Source organism: Panulirus ornatus, chromosome 11 (assembly GCF_036320965.1).
Source record: "Panulirus ornatus isolate Po-2019 chromosome 11, ASM3632096v1, whole genome shotgun sequence".
Classification (NCBI taxonomy): domain Eukaryota; kingdom Metazoa; phylum Arthropoda; class Malacostraca; order Decapoda; family Palinuridae; genus Panulirus; species Panulirus ornatus.
The window spans coordinates 49,542,309-49,565,436 of record NC_092234.1 but is presented as its reverse complement, the minus strand read 5'-3'; the positions used below and the strand labels follow the sequence as shown (position 1 = coordinate 49,565,436).

The 23,128-nt window shown below is 38.4% G+C and overlaps 1 protein-coding gene across 31 annotated transcripts in view; it reads left to right on the top strand.

Moving 5' to 3' along the window:
- Nucleotides 1-23,128, top strand: part of LOC139751502 (calpain-A-like) — a 244,635-nt gene that overhangs the window by 217,099 nt on the left and 4,408 nt on the right. For 27 of the 31 annotated variants that reach the window (XM_071666965.1, XM_071666969.1, XM_071666983.1 and 24 more), the window contains 4 exons: nt 323-370; nt 4,287-4,425; nt 17,277-17,404; nt 20,338-20,533. In XM_071666965.1, the coding sequence (XP_071523066.1) occupies nt 323-370; nt 4,287-4,425; nt 17,277-17,404; nt 20,338-20,533 (511 nt within the window). The remainder of the gene's footprint in view (nt 1-322; nt 371-4,286; nt 4,426-17,276; nt 17,405-20,337; nt 20,534-23,128) is intronic. The other 4 variants (XM_071666981.1, XM_071666980.1, XM_071666979.1 and 1 more) reach the window with 1 other exon arrangement.

Below are 23,128 nucleotides of genomic sequence, written 5' to 3'. Positions count from 1 at the left end.
TGTAAGTTTCAAAGTGCATATAGTAAGATTTGTTTTCATAATTTGACTAACCTCTTGTAAGCAGTGGTAGTTCCCAATGTTGTACCTCTATGCTTTATTCATTAGTTCATTTGCATCATTTTATGGATAATTGAACTAATTTCTGGCCCACATTGTCAATATTCAATACATCCCATGTATATTTGATATTTTAAAGAGGCTTGAATAGTTTTAAAATTTTTGTATCAGCTATATAGCTTAATATGACTGCTGCAACACTAACACTCCTGGTAGCTGTTACCTCTGTGTTTGCATACTTTACTTTAGCTTTTCACATGTACAGGATGAGCATCGAGCACGAGGCAAATTCCGAAGCTCTTTTGTGCGAAAAGTAAGTGCCACTACTTACCTGGCTGGAAGCAGTTTTGATGAAAATGCATGTCCACTTTTGCTTGCCAAAAAGTGTGTTGCTGTGGGATTTTTTATTTAACGATTGTTATACCGTGTGCTTACAATGTATGTGGTGCAAATTTTGTGGTGTGTAATTTTTTAATGAATTGATTGTCACTGAAAAGTATCAGACCCAAAGGTTTAATTCTAAACCAGTTTCTCAATCCTCCAGTACTTAGACCTGGTGTTGGACTCAGGTATTGACCCTAATTCATCTCATTACTCTTTTGTCAGTCCTTTATATAGCCAGCTTACACTTAATCAGAGGATTTCTGTATACCTGATCTGTATGAATATCAGAGAAAAAATTAAATGAGAAGGGAATGCTTAAATGTTGCTGCAAGATTTCTTATAATGGTGATCATACTGTGTGCTTACAATGTTTGTCATACGAACTCTGTCTTGTTATTTATGTAATGATCTTGTCATTGTGAATGGTGTTACACCCAAAAATTCACTCATAAATTTGGACTTATTTTATCAATTCTTCATTACTTACACTTTACACTAAGGCTCTGAAGCAAATCAAAGTTCCAACAAAAACTGACCGTATTTTTTTTGGTCCAAAAACCTTTTAGTTCCAAAACTGAAATATAACACAATAAGGAGCATCTATATTTGAAATCATAAAAAATATTTCCTAATGCTGCCCCTGGCTGGAAAAATCATCAAGTGTTTGAAACATAATCATTTAAAGGCTTAATTACACAACTTGACAACCCTACAACAATATTTTATCTCCAGATAAATATTCAGCATGAAAAATAGCACTTGCACTGTAGTTATGAAGGAAATTTAAGTCCCTAAGAAAAATAGTAAAAAAAAAAAAAAAAAAAAAAAGCAGGTAACAGTTGTTTTTCATCCAAAAACCTTTTTGTTCGAGAACTAGAATATAATACAGTGAGGAGCTTCTATGCTTGAAATACTAATAAAAGATATTGCATAACGCTGTCTCTAGCATGAAAATACCTAGAAACTGAATAGAAAAATTATGAAGTATTTTTAACGTGTAATCATTTTAAAAGGCTGAATTGCACAATGACCCTACAACAGTATTTCATCCCTAGATTTGTATTCAGCATGAGAAACAGGTCTTATACTGAGGTTATGAAACAAAGTTAAGAAAATTAGCAAAAACTGCAGGTAGTAGTTCAGGATATTTCTTGGTCCAAAAATCCTTTAGTTCCAAAATTGGAATATGACACAATGAAGAGCCTCTTTACTGGAAATTGTCTTAAAAAATAATTCATAATGCTGCCTCTAGTAGGAAAATATCTTGTTCAGTAAACCTATGATTTAATATATTTCGGATTTAACGTCCCAGACAAATAATAATTTAAAAAGATTAAAAAATCTCAAACACCGCACCATGCACATTTCATATCGCACTTGCTTTTCGTAGCATGGGGTAGTTACATTCAATTCAACAGACTCGGCATTAATGGACGTCCCCCTCTCCCCTATTAGTCCATTAAATTGAGGGTTGACTGTAATTGTGAAGTAAAAAAAATCACTAAGTGTTTTGGAAAATGTAATCATGTAAATTGAATACTTAGTTGTTTGACTAAATGACCAAACAGTATTTTATCCCAATAGAAATTGCAATAATGTTAGTGCTTAATTACTCAACTAAGCGGTCGTACAACAATATTTCATCCAGATTCGTGTTCATGAGAAATATGCCTTATACTGAAGTTTTAAACAAATCTATGTAACAAGAAATATACTAAAAAATGCAGGTAACAATTCAGAGTATTTTTCAGTACAAAAACTTTTTTGTTCCAAAACTGGAATATAACACGGTGATGAGCTTCTATACTCGAAATAATCATTAAAAATATTTCATAATGCTGCCTCTTGCCTGGTAACTAATCATTGTGAAGTGAAAAAATCATGAAGTAGTTTACAAATGTAATCATTTAAATGCTTAGATATATGAGTTAACAATCTTTCAACAATATTTTGTGCCAATTTTCCTATTAATCATGAGAAATAGTTCCTGTGCTGAGGTTATGAAGCAAAATCTAAGTTCCTAAGAAAAATTGTAAAAATATGGGTAATAGTTCTATTTCCAAAAACCTTTTTGTTCCAAAACTAGAATAATACACAATGTGGAGTTAATATACATGAAATAATTGTATGAAACACTGCATCATGCTGCCTCGGCTAGAAAATACCTCATAACTGTGAAGCAGAAAATCATGAAATATTTTAAATGTTAGTAATATTAGGTAGAAGTAGTACGTAGGAACATCAGGCAAGAGCATTAGGCGGTAGTAGTGAGTAGGAATATTAGGTTGGGGCCTCTGTAAACACCTTGATAGAGTTGTCATCTGCCAATGGCTTGTTAAGGGTGAGGCACTACTGGCTAAGAGGTGGCACTGAAGTTCAGTAGTTATGGAGACTAATTTGTGAACTCAATAGAAAATGAGATTAACATTCAAAGAATTTTTTCTTGTCCATGAGTTTGTATCTCATTAGCCTGAATAATTCACTTCAACTACATTTTTTTTATTGCCTGAATATACCTTTATCATATTAACTATTTCCTTGGTTGTGACTAACAAAAATAAGTCATTAGCTCAGGTATTTTCAATACTATGTTGCACACTTCAGCAGCTTAGCAGAAGTTAGGCAAAATTCCAATGGTAGTTACAAGACACATTGGTCCACTTCCCTTTGGTGTGTGTCTTGCCACTAAATGGGCCCCCTGCTCTTAACGACATGCCCAGTGTTCACTTTTTATATTATTTATAATATAATGCATTGAAAGAAGAACAGTAAAGAGTACATATGCTTCTTCAAGTTATATAAATCTAGGCCAGTATTCATGTTCAAAGTTATGATTATAAAACTTTTCAACAAATAATGAAGCAATAAATCAATTTTATATTTTGAGATTTTGTGAACTCCATAGAAAATATGATTAACATTCAAAGACATGTCTTTTTGAATTATCCAGACTTATTAGCTTGAATAATTCTTTTAAATTATCCTTTTTAATTGCTTGAATACACCTTAATTATTTTTTCAGTTGTAACTAACCTTAAATAAGTCATACGCCGAGGTATTTTGAATACTATTTTGTACACTTCACCTGGTAGGAAATGTTAGGTAGGTATTATGGGGGAGAGGGTTAAAGGAAGATAAAAAGGGACCTAGAATAAAAAGTGATGCGAGGCCAAGATGTCTCTCCTGAGCCATAGATGTGGGATGAGCTAGAGCAGTGCATAAGAGAAATCAACTTCGCATTTTTTGAAAATGGTGGAAATTAACTATTTAGGTTTACAAGTCTGAATTGAGTTTTGAATTTATGTGGTTTTACTTTGTTTAATTCTCTTGTGTACTATCCCCATATTGAATGATTAATTATTTTGTAAGCTGAAAATTAGGCATGTGGTTTAAACTGACAGCATTTTTTGTTGTTTGCAATTTTCATGTCCAGTTTGTCATGTCAGATACTAGTAATTTATTTATGTAGGAAGAAATATTTTTGGTTGGTCCACCTAAACTGATATGCCTGTATGCAACTAAGATGCATTTATAGTAACAATAAATTAAAATAAAAGAATGTAATTTCAAAACTGTAGATGAAGAACCACAGAAAAAGGTCATACACAGTTGTGAGTCTTAATGCTGCATTAACAATTTTAGACTGAAATAAAGGTTTTCAATCTTCAGGTAGATGTATGAATGAGAAATGTTTTATATTTATATTTGTTTCTCTTTGGCAGTTTTTGAATTGTGCAGTTGCACAACTTACAGTGATTACATTGTTGCAGTAATAATATTTATACTAGGGCAGTGAAATAGACATGGTAAGTTACTGTTATATTGATTCATTCATTATCTTCAAGGTGCAACCAGGGCAGGATGACACACAAGAAGCAGAGGCAGATGAAAGGGTTCGTGGGTTCTTCAGGAAAGTGGCAGGAGATGACCTGGAGATTGACTGGAAGGAATTGCAAGATGTCCTTAACTTTGCTCTCAAGAGAGGTTAGTGTCTATTTAATTTAGTCTTAGACATTGTATAATTAATGAATTGTAGATTGTATAATTAGTACAGAGTTGCAGAGTTTTTGTTTTTTTAAGGTTATTCCAATATATTATTGCCAGTAAAGAGGTGGACTTAAGCTATATACAGTAGACAGGTATAGATATTGGCTTTTGTTGTGAGAGACATACTTAGAGCAAAAGAGTTAATTTTATGTGGCATTGATGGATCTGGAGGAAGCATATGAAAGGGGTAACAAAGAGAATATATGGGATAAATGGAAAGCTATAAAATGCAGAGATTTTATCAGGAGAGTCAGGTATGTGCTTGAATAGGGTGGGAGATTCCTGATGAAGGATGTGTAATGTCACTATGGTGTTTAACATATTTACGGACAGTATGGGGAGGAAGGTGAATGCAAGGGTCTAAGAGCAAAGGGTAGGTGTTCATTAAACTCAGGCTGGGGTGGGGAGCAAATCAATTACTGTTTGCAGATGACATCTCTTTGGTGGAAGAATCCATACACTTCAGAACCTGCTGCAAATTAGGGAGAATGCATTGAAGGAGAAAGTAAATAGCAAATTTGAGCATAAGTCTGGTAATGAGGTGCTGCAGGGAGGTGAGACAGGATGTTTTGAGAGCAAATATGAATAGGGTAGGACTAGGAGGAATTGGGGTACTTTAGATACCTGGAAGTAGACTTTGCAATGAATGGGGGCTGAATTGAGTTATATGGTGGTGGTGGTGTGTGTGTGTCTTGGATGCATTGAGGAGTGTTAAATCCCTGAGGACAGGTTAGAATTATGGGAGTTGATTGTGAAAGGAATGAAAGTATAAGAGGGGAATGTAGTAGAAACTCTAGCATGTTGGGGAGAGCTGACCAGGGTGATGAAATGGGTTAGACATGTGGAGAGGGAGAGCAAAGAAAGACTATGAAGATCTACATGTCATAAGTGCTAGAATAGGTTGGGGAAGACCAAGGAGGGGATGAAAGAAGGGAGAGAACAAGACTTAGAGGCATCAGGTCCTGAATATTCATGAGGTGTGCATGGATAGAATGAACTGAATAGATGTAGGATACTGGTGGCTATATGTTGTCAGTGGGCTGAACCAGGAAATGTGAAGCATTCATAAACCATGGAATAGTTAGTTAAGCTTTGTCTTGGATGGGAGGCTTTAGTTTCAGTGCGTTAAACTGGACAACCAAAGAGTGTGTATCACATCACTATGATAGGAGAAGAAATTATTAGAAAAGCTTACATGTTTAGGTGTAAAGGAAGTACTGCACCATGGTTATTTATTCTTTGTATGGATGGTGCATCTGTGTGAAAGGAGAGGAAGGTGGGGGTAATTTTTATACTAAAACATGGAGAAATGTAAAGGGAGACGGTGCAGTTGCTGTATTCAGATAAATTTGTCATTAGCTAAATCAGAGGAATATCTGGTTAGAATTGAGCCATATAGTGATATATGATGGAGAGGATGCTGAAAATGAATGCAAATAGGATTCTAATTCTTAAAAGTTATGGGAGATCAGTGTAATATATTTTCATGGTGAAAAACTGAAATTTGTGAGTGTATAGGTGTTTTGGAGTATACTTTGGCAAGAATGGTAGTGGAAAAGCTGAAGTTAGAGTTGAAGGCAGATTCATGCAAGGAATGAAAATGGGAGTTGTTGTGAGCTGGGAAAAATTTAAGAAGCATTGGGAGAATTGTTTAGTGCTTAGGATAAAGGTTTATGTGATGTTTTGGATCAGCCACTATGTAAGTATTTTGTGTGTGGAGGTGGCATGAATAAAAATGTCTCACTTTAAGCATTTTAGTGTACAAGTGGAAAATTTATGAATGCTTATGTATTTGTGGAAACCATGTTTCACTTTAATAAACTAAGCTGAGGTTGAAGATATAATTTCGAAGGTAGTAGGCACCTCATCCATTTCATGAAAATTTGGAGTGGAGCTAATGGTGGGAAATATGTTGAAATGTAGAATGGTAGTTAAAAAACTCTTTTCTGAAGTGAGGAGTGGAACTTTTCTGTGGTGATGAACATTGTGTTCTAAGAAAGTATCATACTGGTTTGAAATGATATGATTTACACTAGTTAAGTCTTTTAATAGATGTTAGTATATACAAAATGTCTTGTTTCTAAAGATTTCTATGCCTCTTATGCAAGGTAGGCTAAAAGTATTATGAAATCCAATTCTCAGGCAGAGTCCAATAGCACATACATATATTTATTTTCATTTCTTTTTCATGCTTGTTTGCTGTTTCCCATTTTAGCTAGGTAGCACCAGAAACAGAAAGAATTCCTCAGTTGCTTACACTCATTCTTTAGCTGGGCCCCCATCTTGCCATTGTTTTGCCCAGCAGCTTTTTATACCCTGATTCATTCCAGTGACAGCACATCACCCCCCATCCATACCCTCCTTCATGTTCAGGCCCCAAGCACTCAGAATGTTTTTCATTTCATCCTTCCTTCTCCAGTTTGGTCTCCTGCCTTTTCCTTGTTCCCACTACCTCTGACACATACATCCTGTATGTCAACCTTTCCTCACTCATTCTCTCCATATGTCCAAACCATTTCAACACACCCTCTTCTGCTCTCTCAACCACATTCCTTTTACTTCCACACATCTCTCTTACACTTTCATCAATTACTCAATCAAACCACCTTACACCACATATTGTCCTCCAACATTTCATTTCCAATACATCCACCCTTCTCTGTACAACCCTATCTATAGCCCATGCCTCGCAACCATAAAATATTGTTGGAACTACTATTCCTTCAAACATACCCATTTTTGCTCCAAGATAACATTCTTATTTTCTACACATTCTTCATTGCTCCCTGAAGTTAACATGGCAGTGATTGGGACCATGGAAGCAGAAGTCAGCCACAGGATGGGGGAGAGGGCAAAAGTCCTGGGAGTACTGTGGAATTAATGGAAAGAGGGATCACTATCTTTGAGGGCAAACATATACAGATTTCATGGTATAGTAATTCTATCAGTTTTGTATAGATGTGAGGCATGGGCTCTAGATCACAAAGTATAGGAGAGGGTGAATGTGTTAGAATTGAAACATTTGAGTAATTCATGTTGCGTGACGAGTGTTGATAGAGTAAGAGATGGGTATGGTGATAAGTTAATAGTTGAGAGAGCTGAAGAGCATGTGCTGAATGGTTTGGACCTATGTAGAGGTTAACAGTATGTGTCAGAAGTGGAAGGAACAAGAAGAAGGGAGGATGAGAAAGGTTTTGAATGCTTGAGGCCTGAACATGCAAGGTGTGCATGGAAAATAGTGAATTGGAGTGATGTGGTATATAGGAGGCAGCATCCTGTCTGTGGACTGAACTAGGACATATGAAGTAATCTAGGGAATTCACAGGAAAGTCTGTAGGGTATGGTTGTGGGTAGGAGCTCTCATTTTGGTGCGTTATACATGAGGGTTATTAAAGTGGATGTGAGCAAATGAGGCCATTCTTTCACCTGTTCCTTAAGCTATCTCATTAATGCCAAATACAGCAAACAAGTCTGAAAGGAAAGATATATATATATATATATATATATATATATATATATATATATATATATATATATATATATATATTTATTTTGCTTTGTCGCTGTGTCCCGCGTTAGCGAGGTAGCGCAAGGAAACAGACGAAAGAATGGCCCAACCCACCTACATACACATGTATATACATACACATCCACACATGCAAATATACATACCTATACATCTCAATGCACACATATATATACACACACAGACATGTACATATATACACATGGAATAACAACCCCCTCATGTGTGCGAGATAGCGCTAGGAAAAGACAACAAAGGCCCCATTCGTTCACACTCAGTCTCTAGCTGTCATGTAATAATGCACCAAAACCACAGCTCCCTTTCCACATCCAGGCCCTACAGAACTTTTCATGGTTTACCCCAGACACTTCACATGCCCTGGTTCAATCCATTGACAGCACGTCGACCCTGGTATACCACATCGTTCCAATTCACTCTATTCCTTGCACGCCTTTCACCCTCCTGCATGTTCAGGCCCCAATCACTCAAAATCTTTTTCACTCCATCTTTCCACCTCCAATTAGGTCTCCCACTTCTCGTTCCCTCCACCTCTGACACATATATCCTCTTGGTCAATCTTTCCTCACTCATTCTCTCCATGTGACCAAACCATTTCAATACACCCTCTTCTCTCTCAACCACACTCTTTTTATTACCACACATCTCTCTTACCCTTTCATTACTTACTCGATCAATGCACCTCACACCACATCTTGTCCTCAAACATTTCATTTCCAGCACACCCACCCTCCTCTGCACATCCCTATCTATAGCCCATGCCTCACAACCATACAACATTGTTGGAACCACTAAACTGACAGAGAGGATATATGTGACAGAAGTGGAGGGAATGAGAAGTGGGAGATCAAATTGGAGGTGGAAGGATGGAGTGAAAAAGATTTTGAGTGATAGGGGCTGAACATACAGGAGGGCGAAAGGCGTGCAAACCGGGGTCGACTTGCTGTCAATGGATTGAACCAGGGCATGTGAAGCATCTTGGGTAAACCATGGAAAGTTTTGTGGGGCCTGGATGTGGAAAGGGAGCTGTGGTTTCGGTGCATTACACATGACAGCTAGAGACTGAGTGTGGACGTTGTGGCCTTTGTTGTCTTTTCCTAGCGCTACCTGGCGCACATGCGGGGGGAGGGGGGTGCCATTTCATGTGTAGTGGGGTGGCAACGGGAATGGATGAAGGCAGCATGTGTGAATATGTACATGTGTATATATGTATGTCTGTGTATGTATATGTACGTGCATGGGTGTTTATGTATATACATGTGTATGTGGGTGGGTTGGGCCATTCTTTCATCTGTTTCCTTGCGCTACCTCACTAACGCGGGAGACAGCAACAAAGCATAATAAATAAATATTATATATATGATTCATACTTCACCTTCAGATAATTTTTCATAAATATGCATATTATTTACAGGATTTCTTACCACAGATACCACAGATTATAATCCAGCCCACTGCATTGGCAAAGCAGTCTTGATTAATATATTTTCTCTGTCTTGAACTCAGGCATATTCTAATTTACATGTTGTGTTTCATGTTTTATCGTGACGTCATTCATCAGTGTTCGGTAAGGGGGTCAAGCACAAACTCCACACACTTGCATGTTGTATGGTACATGTATGGTACATGTGGTGGCTTTGCAAATGAGCAAGTTGGTGAAATGTCTTAAATTCTATTTCTTTGTAGTCAGACATTGCCTGCACTAGTCACTGCATTCTTGAATTTTTTTCTAAACAATTAGATCTTGGGTGTAATTTGGATTCAACATATCATACCTTGCAATAAGGTGGACTGCAAGTCAGTCAAAACTGGACAAACCACAGCCTAAAAATGTAAGTTCCTGAGGGCATTAGTGTGAGTGTTAATTGTTGAAGGTAACACTACTGTGGAAAAAGTTACAAACTTCCAGTTTTTCCCTTTGAAACTTTTAGTCCTGTCACTTGTTTATAAGATATACTTTTCCTCAGACATGGCTATTTTCTGATTATCTGGTATTGTATTCCTCCACCCTCAGTCTGTCATAGTCTTCTCATGTTTTTTTAACTTTTCTTTTTGTGTATACCTAACCAAGGACATCCTTATTCTTTTCACATTCACTTAGTACAAAGCAGTTACCATAGGCCATATGAAAGCCAGACCAGTTTGCTTAATTCTTTGGATAATATGGTAAGTGTAGTTTCTGAACCATTTGCACTGAATGTGGAGTTGGTCAAAAATGTATTTTGTGTTTGTCACCACATGGTGACTACAGGGAAAGGCACACATGATAAAGGGAGAAAGTAATGAAATAGGAGAGGATAAGAAGTAAAGATAAATCAGACGAGAGATGCTATGATGTATGCAATGCTGGGATATCATCTGACAGTCACTATCATGAGCATGCAGCCGTTAGCGCTGGTGGACATACAACCAAGCGTAACTTTTATATTCACATATATTTTTCAATTTATTTTTTTTTCTCGTCATATGTATGGATAGTCGTAAGTTGCATAGGTCATAAGTGGGGGATCAGGTGTGTGTGTGTATATATCTAAATATATACTCCTATGAGTCCACGGGGAAAATGAAACGCGAAAAGTTCTCAAGTGCACTTTCGTGTAATAATCACATCATCAGGGGAGACACAAGAGAGAAATATAACAGTCAGTTGACATACATCGAAGAAACGAAGCTAGGACGCCATTTCGTAAACATGTTTACCAAATGGCGTCCTAGCTTCATCTCTTCAATGTATATCAACTGACTGTTATATTTCTCTCTTGTGTCTCCACTGATGATGTGATTATTACACGAAAGTGCACTTGGGAACTTTTCGTGTTTCATTTTCCCTGTGGACTCATAGGGAATATCTTGATCACACGCAAAATTGTGATCCTTTCCAATATATATATATCCCTGGGGATAGGGGAGAAAGAATACTTCCCACGTATTCCCTGCGTGTCGTAGAAGGCGACTAAAAGGGGAGGGAGCGGGGGGGCTGGAAATCCTCCCCTCTCGCTTTTTTTTTTTTTCAATTTTCCAAAAGAAGGAACAGAGAAGGGGGCCAGGTGAGGATATTCCCCCAAAGGCCCAGTCCTCTGTTCTTAATGCTACCTCGCTAATGCGGGAAATGGCGAATAGTTTGAAAAAAAAAATATATATATATATATATATATATATATATATATATATATATATATATATATATATATATATATATATATATAGATACCTCACTGAAGCAAGGGACAGTGATGCTGTTTCCTGTGGAGCGGGGTGGTTACAGGAATGGAAGAAGGCAAGTAAGTATGAATGTCTACATGTTTATATATGTATATGTCTGTGTGTGTATGTATATGTTGATATGTATATGGGCATTTATGTATCTATATGTGTATATGAGTGGATGGGCCATTCTTCGTCTGTTTCCTGGCACTACCTCGCTGATGTGAGAAGGAGAGATTTGGTAAAGCATGTGAAAGAAGAAAGCTGAGAGTAAATGTGAATAAGAGCAAGGTTATTAGGTTCAGTAGGGTTGAGGAACAAGTTAATTGGGAGGTATGTTTGAATGGAGAAAAACTGGCGGAGTGAAGTGTTTTAGATATCTGAGAGTGGATTTAGCAGTGGATGGAACCATGGAAGTGGAAGTGAGTCACAGGGTAGGGGAGGGGGTGAAGGTTGTGGGAGCATTGAAGAATGTGTGGAAGGCGAGAATGTTATCTTGGAGAGCTAAAATGTCTATGTTTGAAGGAATAGTGGTTCCAACAATGTTATATGGTTGTGAAGCATGGGCTATAGATAGGGTTGTGCGGAGGAGGGTGGATGTGTTGGAAATAAAATGTTTGAGGACAATATGTGGTGTGAGGCAGTTTGATCGAGTGAGTAATAAAAGGGTAAGAGAGATGTGTGGTAATAATAAGAGTGTGGTTTAGAGAGCAGAAGAGGGTGTATTGAAATGGTTTGGTCACATGGAGAGAATGAGTGAGGAAAGATTGACAAAGAGGGTATATGTGTCAGAGGTAGAGGGAACGAGGAGAAGCAGGAAATCAAATTGGAGGTGGAAGGATGGAGTGAAAAAGATTGAGCAATTGGGGCCTGAACATACAGGAGGGTGAAAGGCTTGCAAAGATTAGAGTGAATTGGAACAATGTGGTTTCCTGGGGTCGACGTGCTGTCAATGAATTGAACCAGGGCATGTGAAATGTCTGGGGTAAACCATGGAAAGTTTTGTGGTGCCTGGATGTGGAAAGGGAGCTGTGGTTTCGGTGCATTACACATGACAGCTGGAGACTGAGTGTGAACGAATGTGGCCTTTTTTCTCTTTTTCTAGTGCTACATCGGGATGTGTGCATGTGTGTGTGTGCTATTTCATGTCTGGTGGTTTGGCAACGGGAGTAGGTGAAGGCAGCAAGTATGAATATGTACATGTGTATATATGTCTGTGTATGTGTATGTATGTATACATTGAAATGTATAGGTATGTATATGTGCGTGTGTGGGCGTTTATTCATGTACATGTGTATGTGGGTGGGTTGGGCCATTCTTTCATCTGTTTCCTTGTGCTACCTCGCTAACGCCGGAGACGGCAATTATGTATAATAATGTGTGTGTTATCCCCCTGGGGATAGGGAAGAAAGAATACTTCCCACATATTCCCTGCTTTGTAAAAGGCGACTAAAAGGGGAGGAAGTGGGGGTTGGAAATCCTCCCCTTCAGTTTTTACTTTTCCAAAAGTAGGCTCAGTTCTCTGTTCTTAACGCTTCCTTGCTAGCATGGGAAATGGCATATATGTATGAAAATGTGTGTGTGTGTGTGTGATTACTACTACTGATTTACAGGGAAGGAGTCACTTGTGTTGCCCCATCTTAACCATGTATATGTTTGTGTGAGAGAGAGAGAATGAAATAACATAAATATAAGATGTTACCTTGGTAGCACCTTGGTTGAGAGTGGGCAGAAGGCCATCACTGGAATGCTATGCACAACCTGCTGTGTCTGGGTAGTACTCTCTCTCTCCCCTACACACACAAGTAATCTGAGTCATTCAGTGTCCAGTTATACTGGAAGTGGACATATACCTTCAGGATGTAGGCTAACACTTCCCCTCAGCCAAGGAACACATAAGTATCAGTTAGTCCTCCATTGGGTGTCCATTTTGCTGTAGACTCGAGACACTTGGACTCCCAGTAAAAGAGGTTTAGAACATAAGGGAGCAAGGATGAGGTCTCATGGTCCCTGCTGTAGGAATGTACATGTGCATACTGCGGTAAGGACCATGGGGACATCAACCTGTTCTTACAGTCTCCTTGCATCTCACATCTTAACACATGGAATCTCGTATACTCATCAACTATCCTTCTACGTAACCTGCATTGTCCCTCCATCACAGATGTCCCCAGGTGTTCAACAAAGATGGGGCTACTATATTTGCATATGCATAGCAGGTGGAGTCTGGTACCCTTCCACCCAATGTACCTGCATCATCCTTCCATCACAGATGTCCCCAGGTGTTAGTCGAGTTGCCACTGCACATGCCATTGTGTAAAGGCAGAGGACAAATGTGAATGTTCAGATTACTTTAGGTATAAACTGTTGAGTGTACCTGTTAAGTTTTATAGGAGAGTGGTGATTTTAGAGGATGGTGGCATTCACAAAGCTTGAAGAGGAGGAGGAACAATGTGGCCTAAGGAGTGGTGAAGAATATATGTGTCACGTGTTTGCTTTGAAGAATGTGTGCAAGAAATACTAAGGGAAACGAAGGATATGTATGTAACATTTATAAATGTGGAAAAAGCATGTGATGGGGTTGATAAGAAATGCTCTCTGGAAGGTGTTAATGAAAATATGGTGTGGAAGGAAAGCTTTTTGAAGCAGTGAAGAAGCTTTTTAAAAAAGAATAAGGCATGTGTTTAAACAGAAAGAGAGAAGGGTGAGTGATTCCACTTTAACATGGGTCCCCAGCAGGCTTGAGACGTCACCATAGCTGTTTAATTTTTCTCTATAGGTTGGTGAATGTAAGGGTTTTAGAGACAGGTGCAGGCATGCATTCTGCTGAGGATGGGATGGAGGTACTTAAGAGGTATGTCAGCTATTGGCTGATAACAAGGAGCTGGTAGCAGATTCGAGTGAGAAACAGCTGTCTAAGTTTGGGAGAATTTATGGAGGGAGAAAGTTGGGAGTAAATGTTCATAAAAGCAAGTTTATTAGATTTAGCCTAAGAAAGAGACATTATTTGGAATATGAGTGTGAATGGTAAAAACTTGGAGAATGAATTGCTTTTGGTAACTGAAATTGGACATGGCAGCGAATGGAACCATGGGAGTTGAAGTGAGTCATAGGTTGGGTGAGGGGGCAAAGGTCCTGGGTTTATTGAAGAATGTTTGGAAACAGAGTATGGTAGTCCTGGTGATGTTGTATGGATGCAAGATGTGGTCTTTAGACTAGAATACACAGAATGTGAATGTGTTGGAAATAAAATGCTTGAGGAAAGTATGTGGTATAAGGAGGATTGACAGGGTAAGAGATATGTGTATTAATAAGAATAGTATGGTTGAGGGTCCTGAAGAGGGTGTACTGAAATTGTTTGGACATGGAGAGAAGAGTGGGTAGAAGATGACATAATGGGTATGCATGTATGTATCAGAAGTTAAGGGAATAAAATGAAGGGGTAAACTGAATTGTAAACGAAAGGATGGAGTGGAAAAGGTTTTTATTGCCTGGGGATTGAATAGGTTGTAGGGTGTAAGGTGTATATGGGATAGAGTGGTGTTTGGTATGCAAGGGTTGATGTACTGACAGTGGACGGAACCAAGGCACATGAGGCAGGTCAGGGGAAACAAAGGAAATATCTGCCTGGCCTGGTTTTGGATAGGTGGCCACAGTTACAGGCATCAGAGATATAGATAGATAGGTTTTGGTGCATTATACATGATGGCAGATGAAAAAATGACCTCAATCAGTCATGTCCATCCCCTAGCTATCATGTGAAATTGACTGAAACCACAGCCCCCTGCCTACAACCAGGCCCCACTTGGTCACTTGATACGCCCTAGTTCAATTCGCTGGCAGCATGTTGCTCCTTACCACATCACTCCAATTCACTCTATACTATGCGTGCCATACACCCTCATGCATGTCCAGGCCCTGAGCACTGCAAACATTTTCCACTTCATTCTTCCATCTTCAATTTGGTCTTCCTCCTGTCCCTTCCATGAAGACACATATATTCCTTCTTCACTAATTCTCTCCATATGTCCAAACCATTCCAGCACCTCTTTTTCAGCTTATTCAACTAAACTCTAATTATTAGGATATCTCTCTCTTACCATATAATATCTTCCTTAATCAACCCTCCACACACCTTTTGTTTTCCCCAAGCATTTTATTCCCAGCACATTCACCATATTCCTTTCCACCCTATATCCCATGTCTCGCATCCATTCAACACTGTTATGCCTATTATGTCTTCAAGCATGCCTATCTTCCCCACTCCAGCTAGCAACCTCTCTCCCCCACATTCCTCATTGCTCCTCAGATCTTCGCCTCCTCACCCACCCTGTGACTCCCTTAGTTCCCATGGTTCCATTCTCTGCTATGTCTACTCTTGGATATCCAAGTCACTCCACTTCCTCCAAGATTTTTACATTCAAACATGCACTCTAAACAACATGTCTCCCTCTAGTGTTAAATCTAATAACCCCTTTATTTACTAAATATTTACTCTCATCTTTCTCCTTCTCACTTTCTCCCAGACTCAGAAATCAAATTCTGCAGTTTCTCACTTGAATCTGTGGCCGGTGTCATGTTATCAGCAAACAATAACTCACTCATGAAGCACACACACATCCATAGAGAGAGAGAGAGAGAGAGAGAGAGAGAGAGAGAGAGAGAGAGAGAGAGAGAGAGAGAGAGAGAGAGAGAGAGAGAGAGAGCTACCCCTCATCAAAACCCTCAAATTTATTCCTCACCATTCCATCCATAAATAGATTGAACACCCATGGTGACATCACACATCCCTACCACAAATCTGCATTCATCTGGAACCACTCTTCCTCCTAACTACGTGCTTGCACTTATGCTGTACTCTCGGCAAATTTTTCCAGTCTTGTGTAGTATATAAATTTGAATATGTTGGTCTGTTTGAGATAATTCCCACTTGCTCATTTTTGCATGATGTTGTTGGGCTTCCACTGGGAAAATATGGTCACATGAAGCATGTAAGGACTTCAAATTAATTTTAAAAGTTTTATGATTGTTTCAGCTCTTTTCATAATCTTACATAAGTTAACTAAGATATTCATTCCAGTAGATTTTCTTTGACAGTGGCTTTAGTATAAAATGGTCATGGTTTGGTATAATTCATACTTCATAAAGTGAACTACCATTTTCCTTCCTTATATCCAATCCTTAAGATTTCAAGTGCCATGTTTCCCAAAATTTTGGTAGTCTGATATTCAGAAAAATTTTGATAAAGGACAAAAATATGCACTGCAATATGTAATACTGTAGTATTTGTTTAAATGTTCAGTGCACATGTATCATGACACAGTTATGCGTGTTTGTTAATTTTATTTGTTTTATAAATACATACTTTCCAGGGCTTCACATAGTATAACGAGGACCCATCATTTTCATTCAGATGCCATGTATCCAGTCTCTTATCCTTTCCCTTATACATTGCTCCATGAAGCCCCGTCTTATCAGCCCATGGATAGTAACTGTCTTAAAATTTTGCTGATGAAACAAAACACTGCCTCAATTGTATTAGGAATATTGAGGCTGTCTTACCTTTAGTTTTGTGAATGGTTTAATTATATTATGATCTCACTCCTTTCTATGTAACAAGTTAAAAAATTATCTTCAAATTTTAAATATTTTAACATATAACAAAGCATCATATCTCAATTACACTCATTATTTTCTTGAAATCAAAATTCTATAACCAAACTTTTTTTTATGAAAATGGCAGTGGTACTTCTAAATGTGTCTACTTTTAAGTAACAACATAATCCTCTCCCAAATGCCAAATTTAAGTTAGAAACCCAGTCAGGTCATTCAGTATCTTTATCCTTTTTGTGAAATATGAAATTAGAACAAAATTATTCCCTTCAAAAACAATTTTGAACTTTTTAAGAATACTCAACATTTTTTATTGTTTTTCTGTATTCCTTATAATACATCATAATGGCATTCTTTTTTATTGGTAATAAATTGATGCCATCCATATCTTTTTTACTAGCTAATCCCCCTGTCATATCTGAAACAGAGTTCAATTTCGAGGGATTCAGCAAGGATATATGTCGTAGTATGATTGCCATGATGGATGTGGATCGTTCAGGAAAGCTTGGACTCCAGGAATTCCTTCAATTGTGGACAGACATCAGGGTTTGGAAGGTAAGAAGATATTGCTTATTAAACCTTGAATTTTGTGTACTTCATAAATTTCAAATTTACAGGCTTGGCCTAAGGTCAGTTCTTCCTGTTCTGACTTATGTAATCTTACTTTCTTGGTTCATGCAGTGCTGATAACCATATTGTGCCCAACTATATTTTTAAGGATACTGGTTTATTAGCATTGTTAATTGAAAATTATTATAATAGAACTTCCCGGGGCCAATTGGTGGCAGTCTCCTGATTGCCAGTGTGGATTAATTCTATTTTTTTTCTCCTGTTTTCCTTCTCACTATGTTTCACTATACTCTGGCCTTGACTGACGCTATACTAATTTTCATTAATGTATGAATTGTGTATGGTTTACAGATATTACATTTGTGAATTTCCTAACAAGGAAATATGGCAGCTGATATGGCATTGTTTGCACCACACTCACCAGATGTGTTATTTACAGCTATTTTACTATTTCTTTACTTTCGTTGCTTCTCGAGTTCCCCTTTAATCCATTACCTGCAAGAGAGGTGTCTTATTTTGTTCATATCATTTGTACTTTTGAAATTCCTGCATAATGATGGAGCCTAATGCTGGTCTTCCAACTATGATTACTATTTGTGTGTTATGGGTTCTGAGAGTTCTGATGTCATGTTGCCTCATTTCTTAGCCTTGTGTATTTACCACGTGTATACGCCGAGTATATACAGTGGGTTAGCATTGCAGCTCTGTAGTGTCACTTTGGTTCATCCCTCAAAGCTGATTAGCTCAGAGATCAGATTGTTTGCTAGGGTTATTTCCAGGAAATTAACAGAGATGAAATCAGTAGTACTTTAAATACAGTATAGTGCTATACAAAATTATATGTAGTTTAATGCTATACTGTCAGACTGCATTCAATAATGCAAATCTTGGGTAAAGTTGCACACATTAATGCAGCATTACCAACTTTCTCATGTTGACAGAAGCATATTTTTCTAGTTCACTGCCATCTGCACAGGTGTGAGCCCCTCTTTTTTTAAAATTCTTAACAATCATGCACTGTGCACAATATAACTTTCCTTCACTGTTGACTCCTTTTCTCTCTGTTTATACTTTTGATGCCCGTTCCCTTGGGAAACTCTCTCAAGGGGGTGGCTACAGCAGAAGAGTCTTCATTACACTTGAATTCTAGTGCCGCTTCTTTGCCTTTACTGCCTCACCCTTAACAGGCCACTGGCAGAGCGGCAAATCTAATGCAGCGATTTCAGAGGCTCCTGCTTAATGTTCATATCAACTACTTCTACCTAATGTGTCTACCTAATATTCCTGCCTAAAGTTCCAACATACTACTACTTTCTAATGCACCCAGCTAATGATCCTACCTTCTACTTTTGTCTACTGCTCCTACCATTTTGTCTAAAGGTAAGGCCAACTCAAAGCGCTAACCGCAGGATAATCCAAAGTTGTGTGAGTTAAGTGTTGTCAATTGATACGTGTAATGAGGACAGATTGTACATTTGTAAATGGAATGCCAGCAGTCCACACATAGGTGAAGCAGAAAGAAAAGAAAGCAACCTGGGTCAGAGGAGTGCAAAATGACAACTGCTAAAGTGCTGTCTCACACCGCCAACACTAACCCACCCAATACCCAGGCAGGTAGTACTGGTAAATATACCTCCCTGGTCAGTGACTGCCTACCAACTATTACTCCTTTTCTGGTTTCTCCTTTTCAAGTTTAACCAATATTTCAAGCTTTTCCTGTTGTTTTGCCCTATTTACACTTCTCTTCACAAGACCCAGGAATTGAGACAAAACTAAAGTGGCCACATGGAATTCTCAGTCCAGCATGAATATCCTACGATGACTCGAACAGTCTGAATGACTTCCTGCCCAAGCTGGAAGTTGATGTTCTTAGGCCTCTTTGGCTTTCAATTATCATAACACATTATAAAATATGATGGACTTCCTGCCCAAACTTGGAGGTGGCTTACATTGACTGCTCTTTTCTGATGGTTCTTCAGCATTAATTGTTTTATTACTGCAACCTAATCATAAGTCTGATTGGTTTCTTTCCCAATTTTTAAGGTAATGCAGTAAGATGAAGCTACTCAATATTCATTATTTACTTTTTATTAATTTTCATTAAAAAGTGTATTTTTGTGCTACATATTGTGAAATAACCAGATTGTTCTGTACTGAAGTATAAAATGGTAAGACTTTACTGTATTGTGCTGAAAAATCAGAATTGTAGGTCGTAGTTGGTAGGCAGCCACTGACCAGGGAGGTATATTACTGGTACTACCCACCTGGGTATCGGGAGGGTCAGTGACAAGTGCATAGCTGGCCAGTACGTTAGTGGTTGTCAAGTTGCAAGATGTCTTTTCTTTTTACCTCACCCACACTTGTAGTGGCAATGTGTCCACAAATATAGTCTCTCCTTGTCACACATAACATGACAACACTAAACTCACACAAATTCTTCACAACTCTAGATTTTTCTGTGGCTAGTGCTAGATTTTTGTGTGGTTAGTGCTGTGCACTAGCTTTGCTTTTTGGCAAAATGTTATTGGTGCTTGATAGCAGTAGTAAGAATATCATCTGGGGGCATTAAGTAGTGGGTTGGAACATTGGGTAGACTGATTAGGTAATAGTATTATGTGGGAACATTAGGTAGGAGCCTTTGAAAGCACTCTGCTAGAGTTGCCTTCTGCCAGTGGCCTGTTAGGGTGAGGCACTAAAGGCTAAGAAGCAGCTGGCATTCACCGGTTATGGTGACTTTTGCTGTGGCCACTCCCCTGGGGGAGTTCCCAAAGGGAATGGGCATTAAACATATAGATAGATAATCACAATGTGCAATAATTCAATCAGTATTTGCAGCCTTGGATATGTATTTATTATTTTATTAAGACTAGATATGAAGTACACTAGTATATAGAACATATTTTTTGTTTTTTGAACAGAATTCCTTCAGGTTGTATGACAAGGACAATTCAGGCCATCTTTGTTCCTTTGAGCTTCGTCAGGCTTTGAATTCTGCTGGTTACCGCCTAAACAACCACATCTGCAATGCTCTTATGCTCCGCTATGGCGACCAGGAGGGAAGAATCTCCTTTGATGACTTTATTATGTGTTCTGTCAAGCTCAAGACCATGATGGGTATGTATAAAAACTGAATTGTTTGTTACAGTTATTGGAAAATATGGATCACCCAGAAATACTACAGATAAAAAGCTTTTAATGGTGTTCTCTTTAGTTTTGAGACAGTAGATAATACTTTAATAAATAAACTTGTTCAAAGAACAACACACATGCACTACTCTGTTGATAAGTAGTAATCTTCACTGCTTTTAGCAGCTTTTTCCCACACCATACATATGTATCACCTTCCATAAAGCATCTCCATCAGTCCTATCATTTACTTTCTCCTGATCCTTAAAGGCTACATACAATACCTGTTTTTCAAATTATTCTTTGCATACATTCTGCAAAGCAAAAATTTGATCCATACATCCTCTACAATTCCTAAGGCTACATCCTCTTTCTCTCTTTCTCACCAGGTACTTTCAACAGACTTATACCTGTGTAATTTGAACATTCTTTTTTGTCCCTCTTGCCTTCATACAGTGACTCTACAGACATTCTTCCAGTCCTCAGGCACTTTACTATGAGCCATACATACATAAAAAAAAACTTACTAACCAATCAGCAAGTCTCGTCATTACTTGGAAAATTCATCTGCAGTCTTATCCACTCCAGCTGCCTTTCCACACTTTGTTTCATGTAAGGCTTTTGCCACCTTTTCTCTTTTCCTCAAAGTGCTTTCTGTGAATTTATCACTTTGCATACATTCCTCATTCAAACACCCTATCCTCCAACACAGGCAACATTCCTTCAAAGTACTCACTCCATCTCACCTCATCTCTGCCTGTTACCACTTCCCATTGGCCATATTCTTCAGTTTCCATTTTGTTCTCCTGTTTTTCACACTATAAACCTTTATCCAATATATTTTTCTTATTCTCCCTGAAGTTTGCTGATACTTGCTTACTCACAACTCTCATTTGTCTCATTTCAGCTCCTACACCTAACTCTTGACTTCCTACCAGTTCCTTTTTAACATTTCTCATTCATTTGCATTCCTACCCTTCAAGTTACACATATACACCTGTCTTTTCTCTCACCAGCAGCTTAACTTTGTAATCTCACCACTCAACACCCTTTTTCTTGTACCCACCTCTCATCTTCATACAACACACATTTCTCACAAGTCATCACTTCTTGCTTAAGTATCTCTTATTCTGCAGCCACTCCCCTTGATTAACTTTTTCTCACCTTTTGCCATTGTACACTCAATCTTTTCTGGTATCTCTTCACTCAAACATCTTTTCCTGGCTTACTTACTTTTACCAGCCTCTTCCCATCCATATCATATTCTCTTCTCCAAAAGTCTCAACAAACCTTCACCCTCGCTTCCAGCGAGTAACAATCGTACATCCCACCAGCTTTTCCTCTCAGCAAAGTCACCTTCATTAGTCTTTTTCCTGCACACCTATAAATATATATAATCCAGTAATGCCCTCATACCATCTGTCCTATCTACCCACATATGCTCATCATGTCCCTCCTTTTCAACCATGTATTTCCAATCACCAGTCCTTTTTTATCACACTACTCTGCATGCTGTTCACCATTTTCATGCACAGCACTGAGCACCCCATACCCCCAATTATTCCCTCAATTGTCTCATTACCAGCACATACATTCAAATCTTTTATGTATACCTGATTTCTAGCATAAACTTTGCCAGTACAATTATTCAGCTCTTAAAACACTCAACTCTCTTCCCTACTCCTTTTCCTTATGGGTGCAAAGCTCTAATCATCACCTGCCCCCTGTAATCCACTTTCATTTTCATCCCCATCAATTTACATGTTCCCATAACTCCTCCAGCAGTGCTACCCTCTACTTAGTTTTTGCCCTCACATTATCCCATAAATTTACCCTTAGACATTCCCAAACTCTTAACTTTACCCTTGAGCTTTGTTTCACTCAGCTCAAACATATTATCTGTCTCTACTTTCTTCTCATCTTGGTTACATTCAGACGCCCAAGCCTTCAAGAAGGACGAACACCTCTCACCTGAATCCTTCTGTTCTAACTTTTAGAAAATGAAATACAAGAGGAGGAGGGTGCACAGCCCCTTGCTACCATCCCTTATAGTTGCCTTCTGTGACATGCTGGGAATGATTTTCTTCTCCATCCATATGTATTTTTTTCTTTCATACTTGTTCACCATCTCCTGCTGTAGCGAGATAGTGCAAGGAACAGGCAAAGAAAAGGCCCATTCACTTTCATCCATTCCTTAGGCTGCCATATATACTTCAACAAAACCATAGGCCCCTGAGAGCTTTCTGTGGTTTCCCTCAGCTGTGTCATATGCCCAATTGTGTCACATGCCCTGGTTCAGTCTGTTGACATCATGTTGTCTTCTGTAAACCAGATCATTCCAATTTACTCTATCCTGTACATACCTTTCACTTTCCTGCACATTCATCCCCCAACCACTTTTTACTCCATCTCCTCCCTTTTCCTTTTTTCCCTCCAATTCACCTCTGACACATATATCCTCTTAGTCAACCTCTCCTCACTCATTCTTCCCATGTGTCCAAGCCACTTCAATACATCCTCCTCAGCGTTTTCAACCACACCCTTCTTTTTACCACACCTCTCTCTTACCCCTTTATTACTTAC